Here is a 16,226-nt window from a genome sequence, read left to right on the forward strand (position 1 = left end):
CTAAATTTACCTCCCAAATACCCGCACAGGGCACTGATCTTGTTCAACCTCAATTATTAAAACAGGTTGTCCCAGGTTGTTCTGTGAATTATGAAAGCGTTCTGTAATGGATTCACTGGCCCTTGTTAGCATAAAATCATTAATTACTTACAAGGTTGGTACAAGCATCGGTCACTTGTATTCCTACGCCTAACCTTTCTCGCTTGTTGTGGCTCGTGCTGAAGTGCGGTGAAACGCGATGACGCATCACTACCAACAGCATTTAAACGAGCGCGAAGCAGTAAAATAATCCCAGGTGTGTTATACAAATATCCTGCAGTGTGTGCTTTATCAGTAATTAACATGGAAATAACACCATAAAAGCAAAATTTCCTGTAAGGAGAAAGCGTATATATATGTATGTGTGTGTGTGTGTGTGTATGTGTGTATATGTATATGTATGTATGTATGTATATATATATATATATATATATATACACACACATATACATAGATATATAGATATAGATAGATAGATAGATAGATAGATAGATATAGATAGAGATAGAGATAGATATAGATGCATTTTTGTTTAATTTTGCATGATCGTAGCTCAACTTTGTGGAAAAGTTACACTTTACCCTACACTTTCAGGTACTCAGCTGTCGAATCGAGAAACGTTATTTATTCATTTATTTTTGCAGAGTGCAAAAAGTGTAGAAATAATGTAGTCGTTGCCCAATTATTCAAACGTTTAACCAGAGTCACGGGCCTCCACTACAGTAAGACAAAGACGCGTTAACAAAGAAGCCATATCAGGCATCTACTGCCAATACCCACTTACGAAGCGGAAGATTCGGAAATTGAAATCTTATCATTATTCTCCAAAATGGGTTTTAAAAAGCGTCCCATGCGTCAAAGGCATGGTTTCGATTACCTTCCATTTGTGGTTTCTGCAGGTTCAGAAATTCCTCGTTAGTTATTCATTTGAAGTCATGGTATGCTCCTCTGTTATATATATATATATATATATATATATATATATATATATATATATAAATCTTGGGCTAAAGTTAAGAGTGTTGGTTACTGGAAGTGTGTAATGAGTTGAATCAATGACTGGTTGTCTGAATATATTATGCTAATGAGCGCGGGCAGTGCAACTTCGGGAGAACAGTTGGGATGCTGGCGAACAAGAGAACTGGAAGATCAGCGCCAGGACAACATTGCTCATAAGAAAATGTGTCGGTAGTTCTGTAACCGATCGAAAACTGTGAGGGGAGAATTTGATTCCACTTCGTGTGGTATATATGAGTCACGAATGGATCCTAATTTAAACTTAATACAAAAAATATTTCCTTACTTTTTACTGTTCTGTTTTGGCTTAATACATCAAGGTAAGGCTTACGGAAATCTAATATTTATCTTAGTTTTCATTTTTGTTTAACCTGCTTTCAATATAAATATAAATCATGTCTGAGTTTGATTAAGATGCTGAAATTAATTAATTGTTATGTTTTAGACGTGAAAATATATATTTATTGATACTTATCACAATCTCTTTTCAGTACCTATTTCGTGGGGCACAGAAAGAGTGAATTTAACTAACCAGCATGGTCTTGAAAAGTAAGCGTTACATGTTACTAAAGTATTAATTGAGTAACCTGTCCCAGTCACTGCATGAGGCAGGATAAATCAATGTAACATCACCCGATGATGAATAATCATTGTTTATGCATTGATCTCAGTTAAATAAGGCTGCCAGATTGTCTTGAAGTTTTTATAGTATAGTCTTATCTTTCTAATATGTATGCAAAACACAGTATATTTGGAAGTTGAAAGATGGTGTCTTGCATTCAAGTGCCTGCTTTTCTGTCTAACACAAGTGCTGATTACCTGTGAGGAACAAACCATGCCTTGTTCTCTGTGTGTCTCAGCAGTGAGAGCAGCAGGATAATGCTGGCGAAATGGGACCCTGGTTCCCAAGCAGAGCAGGTAGGAGAGACACACAGTGGCGCTGAAGCATTGCTTTGAAAGTGCGCTCAGACACATTGGGTCCAGGCACCTGGGCTAAATGTAGTGGCATACGATTGAATACATATCATTTTAGGATGAAAATGATTGTAGGCTCACATAATTTTATTTATGTTTATTTTCAATGAGCAGAACATATTTGTGTAATCTAAGTAGGCTGGTTGGGCTCATGCTGAATTTAAGCCTGTGTGTCCCCACATCCCCCCATGCAGATATCAGGTGCTATTATTTGAATATCTGTTTCATAGCACTCCATTGAACCCTCCCACCCCAATCCAGTAATTAAAAAGTAATGGTTAAAAAAAGGAAAAGGCCTTTATTCTTGTATTTAATGTGATGAATTCATCAAATTAATTTGGCCAGTAGCCACTTTATTGTTTATTGTGAAATGAACACCCTGAATCCATTGTAAATTAAGTCACCTCTCCACCTTCGTTATACTCAGCGCTGATGTTTAATAAGTGAGCGGCAAATGATAAAACCACTGCTTGCTTTGTTTCGCTTTTGGGATAAAGGCCATCAGCAGCCTGGTTTCAGGTGTCCCTCCGCATTTGGAATTGGGAAGGGCGGAGCTGTTCCCAGTATGCTGCTGAGCCACTATTCACTGCCCCCACTCTGGGGGACACTGGTCTCCTTCATAATGTGTTGTCAGAATACATCTCCTTTGTAGTCGTGTAAGCGACATGAAATTACTGAACTCTCAGATATCAGGTGTGATGTACAAAGAGGCAAACAAAATAGTTTTGATCAGATAAGAGAGAAATGCTTAGTACTAAAGCAGCTGACTAAAGCGCATGTTAACTTCATCTCAGAGAATGAGTTTATTAGCATCATACATCAGTCTGATTGGAATTAAAGGTTACTGCTATATAGTTTAGGGTTTTTGGGCAGTAGTAGCTCAGTGGTTAAGATACTAGCCTTGTACAAGTTCAAGCCCCACTGCCACCAGGTTGCCACTGTTGGGTCCCTAAGCAAGGTCCATAAACCTCAAATTGTATTCAGTCATGGTTGTAAGTTGCTTTAGATAAAAGTGTCAGGTAAATGTGCTATGAGACAGAGCAAGCAAGTTCTTTTGTTATTAGGAATTGAGGAGTTTGTTTAGTTTACTGGCCAGATATTTTTCAGCTAATCATTGCTTTTATTTCAAGCAATGCATAGATGTTGTCTTCATATGGTGAGTCATAAGTGCATTGAAAGTTGCACTAACTTTATTTAACTTCTCTCCTAAGCAAATATTACTAAGCAACACATCAGAGCACAGTGAATCGGAGTGGGCTGGCCGTAGAGCTATGGGTAAGGTCACTTCCTCAGCTGTGCTGCAAGCTTAACCAAGAATGCTGTACATATGTTTCAGCCTGAATAATTATCTTGTACTAAATAAGTATGTGCAATAGATCAGCCATTTTATTATTAGTGAAATTACAGTCTGTAGTTCATCTGTTGGCCTGTTTAATTGGTGAACTGCCCTCAACACTGTTTATCACTGATCAAATTCTAATCATCACTTAACAGAATGGCAGACAATTCTCAACAGTGCTCTCAAACACTGACATGGTAGTGGCATGTCTCTTGGTATTGAGCTAGGTTATCAGTTTATCAGCCACAACAACAATGCTGGGGGTGCTAATTTTTGTGCAGTATTTTTAGTAGTTAGAATAAAAGCATTGATTTAAATTGGACTGATTTTAAACCTTATCTTTTGAAGCCGATTTCAGACCTGATCAGCAGCTGTTTAAAATTATGTCTACAATCATTAGATTATCACTGTCACTGACCACATACAGGCTTGTAGAGTAGACAAACCCAAGGCTAAATTTAGAGGTAGTGATACTCAATAACACATGCATGAGCAGTATATATCACACAGTATGTTATATTTTTTAGTACATAACAGTCCTTGCACGTTCCCATGCCTGAATGGGGGACAGTGTCTCTCAGAAAACACCTGCAACTGCTCTATCTACCAGGCCACTGGATCACGCTGTCAAACAGGTACTGTTAACATTTAGCAACACACTTTCACTTTCACTTTTTATGATTCTGTAGCTGCTTATATTTTGACCTGTTGATAACCTCATCGTTGCTATGATGGTTTTAGATCATATAGCGAATTGGGGGTCAATTTCTAAATTATTGAAATTATACAGTGTTTCATACCATACTATGTAATGTTTACATAAAAAACCAAAGCTCAGAAATACTTGCACATAAAACACATAATAAACATTGTGTATATGGTCTATACTACTGAATAAAACAACCAGGTTATTACATACTACTGTTTAGCATTGCTTAAAGGGCATTACTTATTGACTTGGAGCTCGAATGTATTTGCCAAGCTTCAATTCAGGAAAGTAATATATGAAATGTTTCAGTTCCTAATTCAGGTTTGGAAAGGGAGATGACGTGCCGGTCATGGGGCCAGTACAATTACGAGACTTTTGATGGCCTTTATTACTACTTTCCTGGGAAGTGCAGTTACACTCTCTTGAAAGACTGTGAGGACAATACACAGTCAAGTGTGCTGATACAGGTACTTAAACATTAAAAAAAATAAATAACTGAACACACTTTCGGTGTATTTCAATTCTAGCAGTATGTTGAGTAGGTCAGCTGATCAGCTGCAGTTTAAGTTGAAGTAGCTGGTGTGTGTGTGTGTGTGTGTGTGTGTGTGTGTGTGTGTTTGTGTGTGTGTTTTATGTGGGTTTTGCCTGGGAAAGATATTTGTTGGCCATCTTAGAGAACGTGATCTCATTATTACAGTCAGTTTATGTCCATTCCAGTTTAATACAGTAATTACAGGCTGAGCCAAAACAGCATTGGCTTTGTTCTCTGAGATTCAGTGATAGGAATCCAAAGTAGTGAAACAGCTTTGGCCTAAAGGCTTTTTGTGAGCCATTTGCTTAATGCCAATATCGTTTGTCAATAAATTAAAGGGGCAGCTAAAAGTAATTCAGTATGGTTACTGTAATCACTAGACCAAGATGGCTAAAAGTAGTTGTTTATCTACAGTTATATATTGTTCTGCTGGTTCTACTACTATTATGCCTCTCCTTCTCTGTGCTGCATCTCCTTTCTGCAGGTTCATAATGATCCAGAATGTGGTTTTCGTCCTTACTCCTGCACACGATCAGTAAGCCTCTTCCTGCCATGGGAAGGGGAGATTAGGTTACAGAACTACAATGTCAGTTTCAAAGGTCAAAGGTAATGAATACTTGCACTCCACAAACCTTCTGTTACTCATATGCCACGGTGCTGTTTCTAAAATGGATGGACGTGTGTGTGTGTGTGTGTGTGTGTGTGTGTGTGTGACTATTTTCTGAGTGTTTTGTCAATCTTCATTTCCAGATTTTCCTAAGTTTTAGCTTCTGAGTGCCACAATCCATTTTAAAACAGTTCCTTTATTATTATGTGTTATCATTAGCAAGTTTCCAAATCACCCAAATGAAAATCAGCATAATAAAGTTAGAGGTGCATAATAAAGTTAAACTCATTTATGGTAGCAAGGGATCCCTTTTCTTAGTGCTCAGGCCTGAGTACACCAAGGTGCTAATAATGTCAGAAAAACATGCTGTGACAGAAATCCACAGCACAGGAACATGTTTTTACCTTGTGTGTGTGTTTGTGATGGTGGGGGGGGTGTGTGGGGGGGGGGGGGGGTGTGATCAACATGGTTTAAAACTACATTTACAATTGTTCATCAAAATATGGGTATGTTTGTGTATGTGTGGAGACATGTTTACATACATATTAATACTTCCCAGAACTGCATAGACCCCATTCATTGCAGATATTTAGATGTCCCAACACTAACACACCTGCCTTCACTCTTTAAGTTGCTTGGTAATTATCCTACAAGTAATGTGCATCACAGCAGGGACGTAAAAATGTTGAGTGCTTGGGATTTCCAAGATAGGGATCGTGAGACATGTGTTTCCTCCTGCAGTGTGCAACTGCCTCATAACATCCATGACATTGAGCTGGAGCGGATTGCTGACTACATCCTGGTCTCGCAAGCTCAAGGTTTCATGCTGGCCTGGCAGGGGCTTAGCAGTTCCATCTACATCAAGATGAGTCCAGAGTTTGTGGGACGCACCTGTGGTCTGTGTGGCAACTTCAATGCTGATATTCAGGATGATCTGAAGACCAGCTATGGTAAGTTTCTGTCCTGAACAAAGCCTTTTATTTAAGAGAAATGTTCAGATTATAGTCATTTAGTGGCGCTATTCATTAACATCTCATCGACATCTCATGTGCTCATGATTACTGAGTAATGCCAGCAATGCCATCCTATTAAATGTCAACTGTGAATAGACTGCCACTATTTTTCATATCCAAATATGTAAATATTTATTCTCAGTCTTTAATCACTCTTCTGTGCTGAATGCTATGACTAGATGAGATGTTAATTTTTGATTGGTCCAGGTATGCTCACAGAAGACATTGCTATTTTTGGGAACAGCTGGATGGAGGAGGAGCCACAGGGACCCACATGTCCAACCATTCCATCTTTCTATCCATCTCCCTGTTCTACGCAGGACCCTCACATTCTAATGGTATTTTACACACACACACACACACACACACACACACACACACACACACACACACACACACTGTATATGCACCCACACAAACACAAAATGCCTCTTTAATGCAGAACTCTGTTTGCTATAGAAAGTGGAAGAGGTGTGTGCATCTTTACTGAAAGAGCCATTTAAATCCTGCCATCAGTTTGTTAGTCCATATTCATATATGGCCAGCTGCTCCAATGACCTCTGCCTGTAAGTATAAATCACATAGTGTAAAAACTGATTATTTTACAGACACCAACCGACTAAACCTTTATACAACTGAAAAGTCTAAGGTGTGTGTGTGTATGTGTGTGTGTGAGAGAGCATGTATACATGTGAGAGACAGAAAAAGTACAAGTGTGTGTGCATATATGAGTGTGTTTGGAATGTTTCTGTCTGATCCCTATTGCTAGGTCTGGTCCCAATGGTGAGGTTGTTTGCCAAGTCTTTATGGAGTATGCAAGAGTGTGTGCCCATGCTGGTCACCCACTACACAACTGGAGAGCACGTTTTCCTGTCTGCGGTGTGTTACACAGAAACACACAAGTGTTATTCCATTCCCCTACCTTTAATAGACAGTTATAAATTAATTAATAAATAAATTAACGTTAATAAGAATAACATTATAGAATAACAGAATAAAAGCATAGCTGATCCCAGAGAAACCTTTATAGAACACATATGTTATGATCAAAAATATAATAAAACAACAACCCATACAGCCGCAGTTACACTCCAAGCTAAGCAATTCTGCTGTAAATACTTGCTGTGTGTGCAAAGTGTCTGCATGAAAATGTGTTTTTGTTTGTCTATTCAGCAGTAGCAAGCTAATCAGCAGAAGGTGGAATGGTCATAATTATCAAGGTTTTATAAGATGTCCAACATTTTTGCTTTATAGGTATTGAATGTCCTCTAGGGCTTCATTACAGAGAGTGCATCACCTGCTGTCCTGTGCACTGTAGTGTTGAACGGATGTGCATTGACAACAAGCTCCAGTGTCTGGATGGCTGCTACTGTCCAGATGGTGAGCAAGACAGAACACTAAACTGCCTCTTTGATGCAAACATGCTATGCCTCCTGCATTCATAAAGAATGAATTGGTACCATGTATCATCTATTTGTGTGTATATATACATATACACAGGCATATGTGATCAGTGTACAGACTCTCTATATGTATATCTTGTGCAGATCTGATCTATGATGATGGTATGTGTGTGAAGTCATCAGACTGCCCATGTGAGCATCGTGGAATGCTGTACCCCTCAGGACACACCATACAAGACGAGTGCAACAACTGGTCAGACCCACCAGCAAACATCTGCACAGCCTTAGACATTATTTATTCAATAAGTCTTATACAAGCATTTACCTCTGAAACATCTGTGAATCAAGGAGCATTTTAAACAACTGAGACACAGTCAACACTTATAAGCACTACAGAAAGGTGATGAGACTAAACTGAAAAAGTTGATGCTGTAATAGATTTTTAACCTGAGTAAGAACAGTTTAACCTTAAACTGCTTTACTAATTTATTTGGCTTTGGTATCTGGAAAATACTTTTCAACACAGGATGTTCTTCTTCAAACTTAAAACAATAGCAGTAATGATAACATTTCAAGGACAATATTAAAATCAGTCAATATCAGATGCTGTCAGATAAAAGCTCCCACTGGATTACAATACTGCATGTGTTAAACTGACACTGCTCCTAACACATACCGATAATGCTGTCTACATCTCTTAATGACAGCATTTAATAGTGCATGTTAGGAGCAGTGTCAGTTTAACACATGCATTACTGAAATCCAGGGGCAGCTTTTAAGAATGGGATAGTAGTCCTATGCCAGAATAATCATATCTGTGTCTGTTCACACACTGGAAGAACTGCTAACTATTAACTAGCTAGCTTCCATCACTTCGTGAAAAGCTTGTCTGTTTATATTTTTTCTTTGATTGTGTATTTGTGGGTTTTGTTTAGTTGATGATGTTAACAAAATGGTGATATCTCTACCAACCATGTATGAAAATGAAGAGAAATACTAACATGCAGTAACAATATGGTGTGACATGAAGTGTAGAAATGATCATTGCAAAATTAGGGCAAGAAAAGTTTATGGATTTTATAGTAGTATAGGGGTAGTATAAGTGTAGATAAAACCATTTCTGTGAAATGCAGAAATGCATTTATGAAACAAGTTTGCATCATCTGACAAATCACATGACATACTATAAAATACTCACTTATATGATATTTACTTTGATTAGCTAATTCTCTTATAGCACTGACGGGACTATTGGTTGTCCACTTTGTACAGATTTTTTAGAGTATTTGAGGATAACTTGCATAGCAAAAAGTAATGAGTACTTTCCAAGATGTAATGAGTAATGTAATCTCTCTGCATTTTGAGATAAGTAGTTAGTCATTTGTAAGAGATTGTTTTATAAGTAACTACCCCAACATTGGTTAGGAGTGTGTTGTCATGTGGTGTCATTTCTATGATGTTTGTAGCATAACAGCAGTTTTGAAAAATGAAGCAAATAGTGTGCATAAGGGTATTCAGATGTATTTCAGTTCCATATGAGAAGCTCTCAAACAGCTAAAAGTAGATTTTTTATTCTGTATTTTATTTTATTTTTAGTTTTTTGAGTAAGATGTATCAGCTGGGTATATTTGTATATTAGTTTTTGATAAACAATTAAATAAATATAACTCTTGGCTACTGTACATACTACTGTACATAAACATTATATAAGTAATAACAGAAATATTTCCATGGATGGTGAATTTGTAATAACTTTTATTCATTTTATTGTCTCATGTATTTCAGCACCTGTGTTGGTGGTTTGTGGAACTGCACAAAACACAGTTGCCCAGGTAGACTCTCTCTCACTTGTCCCTATTCCTCTGTCCATCCTTTAAACAGGCAATATTGTGTCTATGCTGACTGAACTGGTTTTATTTAGATGCTACAGAGCAATACGACCATAATGAATATACAAGCATCATAAGAATGTTGATATAGCAAATTATTTGTGATAACTGTTGATATTCATTATCATTATAAGTAAAAGGCAAATGTGAATGGTAGTATATTAAACATTAAAATGTACTCAAGAAGCTGTAGCTTAGATGAACATTAAATGACCTAAGATACTTATGACCTAAGAAATGGTAAGCCTGTAACCACAGTACCTTAAAATGATATAATGCCACTGGATTGATGTATTTTCATTAAGTGTATTACGTAAAATATTCTGGGTAATATTGTAACATTAACAAGCAAAAAAAATAAGTTTGAATTAGCACAGCTTTAAAAAAATTGTTTTCTCTTTTGAATGATGCAGGAGAATGCTCGGTTACAGGAGATATGTACTTCCAGTCTTTTGATGGTCATGTTTACACCTTCTTGGCTACATGCCAGTATGTTTTAGCCAAGAGCCGTAATTCAGGCGGCTTCATAGTGACGATCCAGAATGCTCCATGTGGACCTGTAAGTGCTTTAATGTTGTCACATTATCTACAAAAATATAGTAATTCCAAGTACAGATTTTTGCTAAGGAGGTATATTGGGTATGTTTATTGAATTCTGGAGCCAACGTTAGTATACATCAGACTTTTGATGTTGATCTTTCGATAATTTCTGCCAGATAATTTCAATTAGTAATTAGTAAAGAAATGTGAGATGTTGAAATCACTTTGAAATAGTATGAAATCAGAATGTAAAATAATTAATCATTTTGTCTTCTAGTCTGCTTATGTGGAAATGGGACTGAGCTATCGCCAGAGTGCTCTGAAAGATAAATCGAAGTCTGAAATGCATTTATGTCGTTATAAAATCCTTTGTTGTTCAACAAATAGATCATAAAAGCCTTGAAAGATGGAGAGCTCTTCTTTCTTAAAGCCTCTCTCTCCCAGATTTCAGCACTGATGATAGCAAATTTCACCATGCAGAGTGCAGCTTGGAGTAGAGTGTCACTGTCTGGAATTTGAACAAGCCATTCAATTTATCTGTACATCAAAGTAATACATCCAAAGACTTTGTGTGTGAGAGAGAGAGAGAGAGAGAGAGAGAGAGAGAGAGAGAGAGAGAGAGAGAGAGAGAGAGAGATGAAACAGAGAGCGAGAGAAGCATTCAGGAAAGTGGCTGGTGAGAGATCTTTCTTTGGGCAGACTGCACCTATCGGTGTTTTCTGTAGCCTTCATGAATGAGGTGATTCAGACTCTGAGTAGGTTATCTCACTGTGAAATACTAACATGCAGTAACCATATGGTGTGACATGAAGTGTAGAAATGATCATTGCAAAATTAGGGCAAGAAAAGTTTATGGATTTTATAGTAGTATAGGGGTAGTATAAGTGTAGATAAAACCATTTCTGTGAAATGCAGAAATGCATTCAGGTGCTGAACACCTGAAAAGCTATTCTTCAGGTGTGCCTGCATTGGTTCCATATCTCTACCTGTGTGTGTGTGTGTGTGTGTGTGTGTGTGTGTGTGTGTGTGTGTGTGTGTGTGTGTGTATACTATATTGTAGAATCTGGATGGAGCTTGTATTCAGTCAGTGAACCTGATACTGAATGATGATCCTCGTACTGAGGTTACACTCAGCCACAGTGGTGAGGTATACATGAGGAGCCAGTTCCACATCACTCTGCCACATTCTGATGGTAACGCGTTCTTTCCACTCTGGATGAAATCAAAAATTGCAGTAGTGTGCCTCATCTTTGTGCTTCTGTATTAAGATGAATGTGTGTTCTTTTCTTTCTATTTATGTGTGTATGTTCAGAGGTGTTTCAGATCCAGGAGTTGTCGTCCATGTTCGTTCAGGTGAAAACCAGTCAAGGTCTGCTGCTACAGTACAACTGGAGAGAGTTCCGGCTATATCTGCAGCTCGGGGAACTGTGGAGGGATGACACAGTTGGGCTTTGTGGGACCTTCAATGGAAACATCCAGGATGACTTTCTGTGAGTGTCACACTAACTTTAAATGTCTCCTTCACTTGTGTTCTGGGTGAGGCCAAAGTCTGTTTTCCTGAGCTTTGCAATACTTGCATGGAAGAGTTTATCTACAAGAAATAGCTTGTAGAGACATGTAGCGTCCTACAGTCTCAGTATGCACAGTTGATGTTGGCCATCCTCCAAGCAATGGTCAGTCTGTGTCCACAGGGCCACTGTTGGCCACCCTCAAAGCAACAGTTAGACTGATGTGTGTAACAATTCCAGTACCACTGATGTGCCTGAATCACTATACCTGTAATACGCCAATGTCACTGCTGTGTTGTGAATAGTCCACCACATAAATAATTTCCAGTCAGCAGTGATCCTATTGTCTGAAACTGACCAATAACAAACATGGTAAAGATATTTTGCACAGACCTTTTTTAATTGTGCTCCCCCTATTTGTACAATGTGCAATTACAATGGTGGCTCAGTGCTTAAGGTACCTGATTAATAATCAGAAGGTTGCCAGTTCAAGTCCCACCACTGCCAAGTTGCCACTGTTGTGCCCCTGAACGAGACTTTTAACCTCAAGTTGTACTCAGTGTAAGATGTTTTGGATAAAAGCGTCAGCTAAATGCTGTAAATGTAAAATGGAGATTGCATAGGTGCATTATAAACATTTATAATGAAGGGGTAAGTGAGTCTCTGTGCAAATGCACTGATTGTGTGTTGAATGCATGCATGTGCTAGTGCACCTTCAGGCATGATCGAGAGTACTCCACATTTGTTTGGGAATGCATGGCGTGTGTCATCAGCCTGTGTGCCGCGGCCAAGCTTACCACAGCTTGACCCTTGTGATACTCATCAACAGGCAGGTAACATGTCTATTGTACACACACTCAACCACACATGCACTGATAACTCTTTAAAGCAGTAATGTGAATAAATGTCATAATGCGTGTGGGTGTGTGTGTGTGTGTGTGTATGTTCGTGCGCGCGCGTGCGTCTTCAGCCTCCTATGCAGTGGAAAAATGTGAGCTGTTGATGCAGGAGGTTTTCGCTGTGTGCCATGAGTACGTGAGTCCCATGGTCTTCCAGCTGCAGTGTCGTGCGGATGTGTGCAGGTGTGGAACTCCATGCCTCTGCTCTGCCCTCGCCCACTACACTCGTGCATGCCGGAAGCACAACGTCATCATTGAATTCCGCTTGCATGTGCCTGAGTGTTGTGAGTCTCACTGTGGACCTCTCACACACATTCTGAAAACAAGCATGTGCTCACATACACATATATGTGACTTTAACTATTAATCACTATATTTGATGGTAACTATTAAAGAAATACACCTAATCTCTATCTTTGGTTTCTTTTGCATGATTGATTACCATGGACAATTTCAATCTATTTTATTGTACCTAGAAAAGAACAGAAAAATCTGTTGACCCAAAGCATATAATGGCAATCAAAGAGTTTACTCTTTCTCAGAATTGTCTCCCTGAAATCAACCAGTCTCACAATGAGGCCTATGTTTTGCAGCGGTCACATGTCCACCAACAATGGAATATGGTGTGTGTGTGTCATCATGTCAGCGGCACTGCCTGTCGCTGTCAGTCCCACAGCTGTGTGGAGAGGAGTGTGAAGAGGGATGTGTGTGTCCGCAAGGAACATACTACAGCACGCACACGCATGCCTGCGTTAAACGGTGCAGTAACATACATACCCTGACATGCTGACACATCAGCATCAGAATCTATAGTGCAACAGTAACTGTATGGTGCAAAGTTTTGAGCCTTCATCAAGCACTGCATTAAATGCTCTGGATTACTCTGCACTGTGCTTTATTCTCCCAGTACAATAACACTATGATTCAATGTGTGCTGTATCTACCACCCTCCAGAATCAGCAATACATGCAACAATATGCTTTGCAGCAATATGCTTTGTTCTCCGTCAACACTGTGCTAGCAACACAGACCTGGAACTAATGCTCAAAACTCAGACACTCGCACTTCAATATTTATAGTCCAAATTCTTTTACAATGCTGAATCCACATTTTTCACGTGATTTCTATTCACTCCAGGCTTGTGAGAACTGAGGCGGTGTTCAGAGCTGCAGTAAAGGAGAGCATTCAGAACCAGCCTGCACGGTTCACTTCTAGTTGCAGCACTAAAATATTTGAGTAGTAGTATCCGGAGACTATGCAGATTGGGTTACGGCTAGTTGTGTGTTCTGCTGCTGTGCTCTTGTAAAAGTCACTTAACCCTAGTTGGCATCAGGGTGAAGGTTAATGTGAGCTATGTATTCTGTCTATATTTGCTCTGCTGTGTTGCTGATTTTACACAAATGTTCATTTGTAATGTATGTTAATACTTCTTCAATATTCATAAGAGCTGTTGTACTCATAGATTCCTCAATTGTTATGATGTTATTGATAAATTAGTATTTTCTGTTAATCTTGTGATTTTACTATTTTTTACTGTGTTACAATAATAATTGTATGATATGCGCAAAGCAATTTCTCTAGATGTGAGTGTTCAATAGGGCTGAGGAGCTATTTTTCCTCCTTATATTGTTAATATAGTTTCTATAATACATTCTATGGGTGAGTATTTGTCTTCAGATATTTAATATTGTAATATGTACATGTAACCGATGCATTTTTTTAAGGACTGACTGCATAAGACAGCATGCTTAATCAGGTGGATGTGTTAATGTGGGGTTTTTGTGCATTATACAGGAGTGAATGTCCATGCAGTTTCTTGGGAGCCGAATACTCTCCTGGAGATGTAATCTTGACATCATCCAGTGTACAGTAAGATCCGAACATTTATCAAACCAAGCTGTAGCAGGGTTTACCAATTTGCCAGTCTGTCTTTGGTGTATTCAGTTCTCACACTAACCATGATTTATCATGATTTCCTGTGTAGAATTTGCCAAGATGGAAAACTTATCTTGCAAACCATTATTACCGGTGAGTGTCAGTGTATTTCATACTATAGAAGTCTACTAGTTATGAGGTCATTTTAGATGGTTTACAAATGGGCAAATTAAAACCATTTTACTGTGAGTTATACTGTGTATGACTATGTATGTGACAAATAAACCAAACTTGAACTTAAAATGCTTCATCCGATAGTACTAATTGGACGAGACTGCCCAGTTTCCTAATTACTGAGACACAGGACACTCTATGTATGTTTTTGCTCTCCTCAGATAAGCTGTGCCCACCTGGGCAGGTTTACGAAGACTGTGGGAACAGGCTGGAAGGGCCATCAACTAGTAAAGGTTTAGCCTGTCTCCCCACATGTGAGTCTTACCTGCTCAATCTCACCTGCTCCATCCACGAGCCTTGTGTGCCTGGCTGTGTCTGTCCTGCAGGGTGAGTACTGTGCTGTCACTATTGCCCCAGATGCATGTCAGAATCCCCAGAGCATTTAGAGTTTGCTGTTCTACTTTGGTATTATAACATATTACCCATGGTGTGGGAAGGTGATCTTTTACTGTCTCGATAGCTACATTTCAGCAGCTGCTTTTTGTAGCTGCCATGTTCCATGAGCACATACTACGTAGCAGTTCAAATCCAATAGCTGTTGTTGTCATGTAACTGCATTACCTGAAAGCCTGGATTCGCTTAAGAAGGTGTTTCATATTAGTAGGTTATTACTACAACCAGTGACATTTCAATTGTAAATGAGCGTGATTTAACTATGCAATCTCTGATGTATACTGTATCAGTGGTATATCTAAAGCACACTACTTACCATTTCATTTTGTTTTGTTGTTCACTGGAAACAAGTGGAGAGTGAAGTAGCTTGAAGTATATAGATTTCAAAGATATGATAATCTGTCATGATAATTCCTGTAGTAACACATATCAGTGGTAAAGTGCACCATATGTCTCAGTGGTAACATGTGTAACATATGTGTTCAGTGTAGCCAGATGCCCAGCTGGCTTGTATCTCAAGAAAAGAATATAAGATGTACCGTGGTCCAGATATCATTTTTTCATAATGCTGTGTTTTCTGACATTTGTTTGTGTATGATGTTTTTCATGGCCATACTACAAAACAACAACAACAACAATAATAATAATATATGTCTTTGTGCAAAATATAGGAAAAGGGGCAAATAGATCATGAAAAACTACTGAAATTTTTTAATATGAAAACAAATATTTCTATAAACAAACTTATAGTAATTTCCTATCAATGTCATAATTTCTCGATTTTATGGTACATACGTGACTACATTTTCCATATTTACATAATCCATCAGCAATGTCTTTGTTTAGACCAGTGAATGATTTTTGGTGTATTTGGGAAGGTGGAAATACCTGATGTCAGAGAATAGTGTATGGAATGGCCTACTGTTGGAATACATGCATGCTCTCAGAATTGTATTAGTTCTCATGAAAAATTCTGAAAATGTACATTTTCTAAAAATCTAAAATTATTTTAATGCCCTGATTGAGAAGACAGCATCCACAACTTGCTGCTTTAATGACAGACAACTAACTGAACCTAGGAGTTTATTGATAAAGGCAGCACTCACTGGTTACTGATAGAAACAGCATTTGCTGTAGTGGTTTTACTGTGGTGGAGTGGCCTGCTTTTATGTCGCATTAAGAGAACAGTCAATGTTCTGCTGCAATGTAGAGAAACTGCCTGCTGCTTTACTGTGGACCATGGAAAGAGTTCTT

At 38.5% G+C, this 16,226-nt stretch overlaps 1 protein-coding gene across 1 annotated transcript in view; it reads left to right on the forward strand.

The window, feature by feature from the left end:
- Nucleotides 1-1,173: 1,173 nt before the first annotated feature.
- otog (otogelin) overlaps nt 1,174-16,226 on the forward strand; it is a 48,578-nt gene continuing 33,525 nt past the window's right edge. Inside the window, exons 1-23 of the mRNA XM_081706508.1 lie at nt 1,174-1,376; nt 1,548-1,605; nt 1,917-1,974; nt 3,243-3,306; nt 3,898-4,005; nt 4,389-4,546; nt 5,096-5,217; nt 5,960-6,168; nt 6,439-6,569; nt 6,691-6,797; nt 7,001-7,110; nt 7,486-7,611; nt 7,779-7,887; nt 9,420-9,466; nt 9,937-10,082; nt 11,124-11,256; nt 11,376-11,553; nt 12,280-12,404; nt 12,542-12,754; nt 13,064-13,229; nt 14,265-14,339; nt 14,455-14,498; nt 14,741-14,906. Coding sequence (XP_081562634.1) covers nt 1,301-1,376; nt 1,548-1,605; nt 1,917-1,974; nt 3,243-3,306; nt 3,898-4,005; nt 4,389-4,546; nt 5,096-5,217; nt 5,960-6,168; nt 6,439-6,569; nt 6,691-6,797; nt 7,001-7,110; nt 7,486-7,611; nt 7,779-7,887; nt 9,420-9,466; nt 9,937-10,082; nt 11,124-11,256; nt 11,376-11,553; nt 12,280-12,404; nt 12,542-12,754; nt 13,064-13,229; nt 14,265-14,339; nt 14,455-14,498; nt 14,741-14,906 — 2,729 coding nt within the window. The 5' untranslated portion in view covers nt 1,174-1,300. The remainder of the gene's footprint in view (nt 1,377-1,547; nt 1,606-1,916; nt 1,975-3,242; nt 3,307-3,897; nt 4,006-4,388; nt 4,547-5,095; nt 5,218-5,959; nt 6,169-6,438; nt 6,570-6,690; nt 6,798-7,000; nt 7,111-7,485; nt 7,612-7,778; nt 7,888-9,419; nt 9,467-9,936; nt 10,083-11,123; nt 11,257-11,375; nt 11,554-12,279; nt 12,405-12,541; nt 12,755-13,063; nt 13,230-14,264; nt 14,340-14,454; nt 14,499-14,740; nt 14,907-16,226) is intronic.

This window comes from Electrophorus electricus, chromosome 23 (assembly GCF_041902795.1).
Source record: "Electrophorus electricus isolate QZ-2024a chromosome 23, ASM4190279v1, whole genome shotgun sequence".
Classification (NCBI taxonomy): Eukaryota; Metazoa; Chordata; class Actinopteri; order Gymnotiformes; family Gymnotidae; genus Electrophorus; species Electrophorus electricus.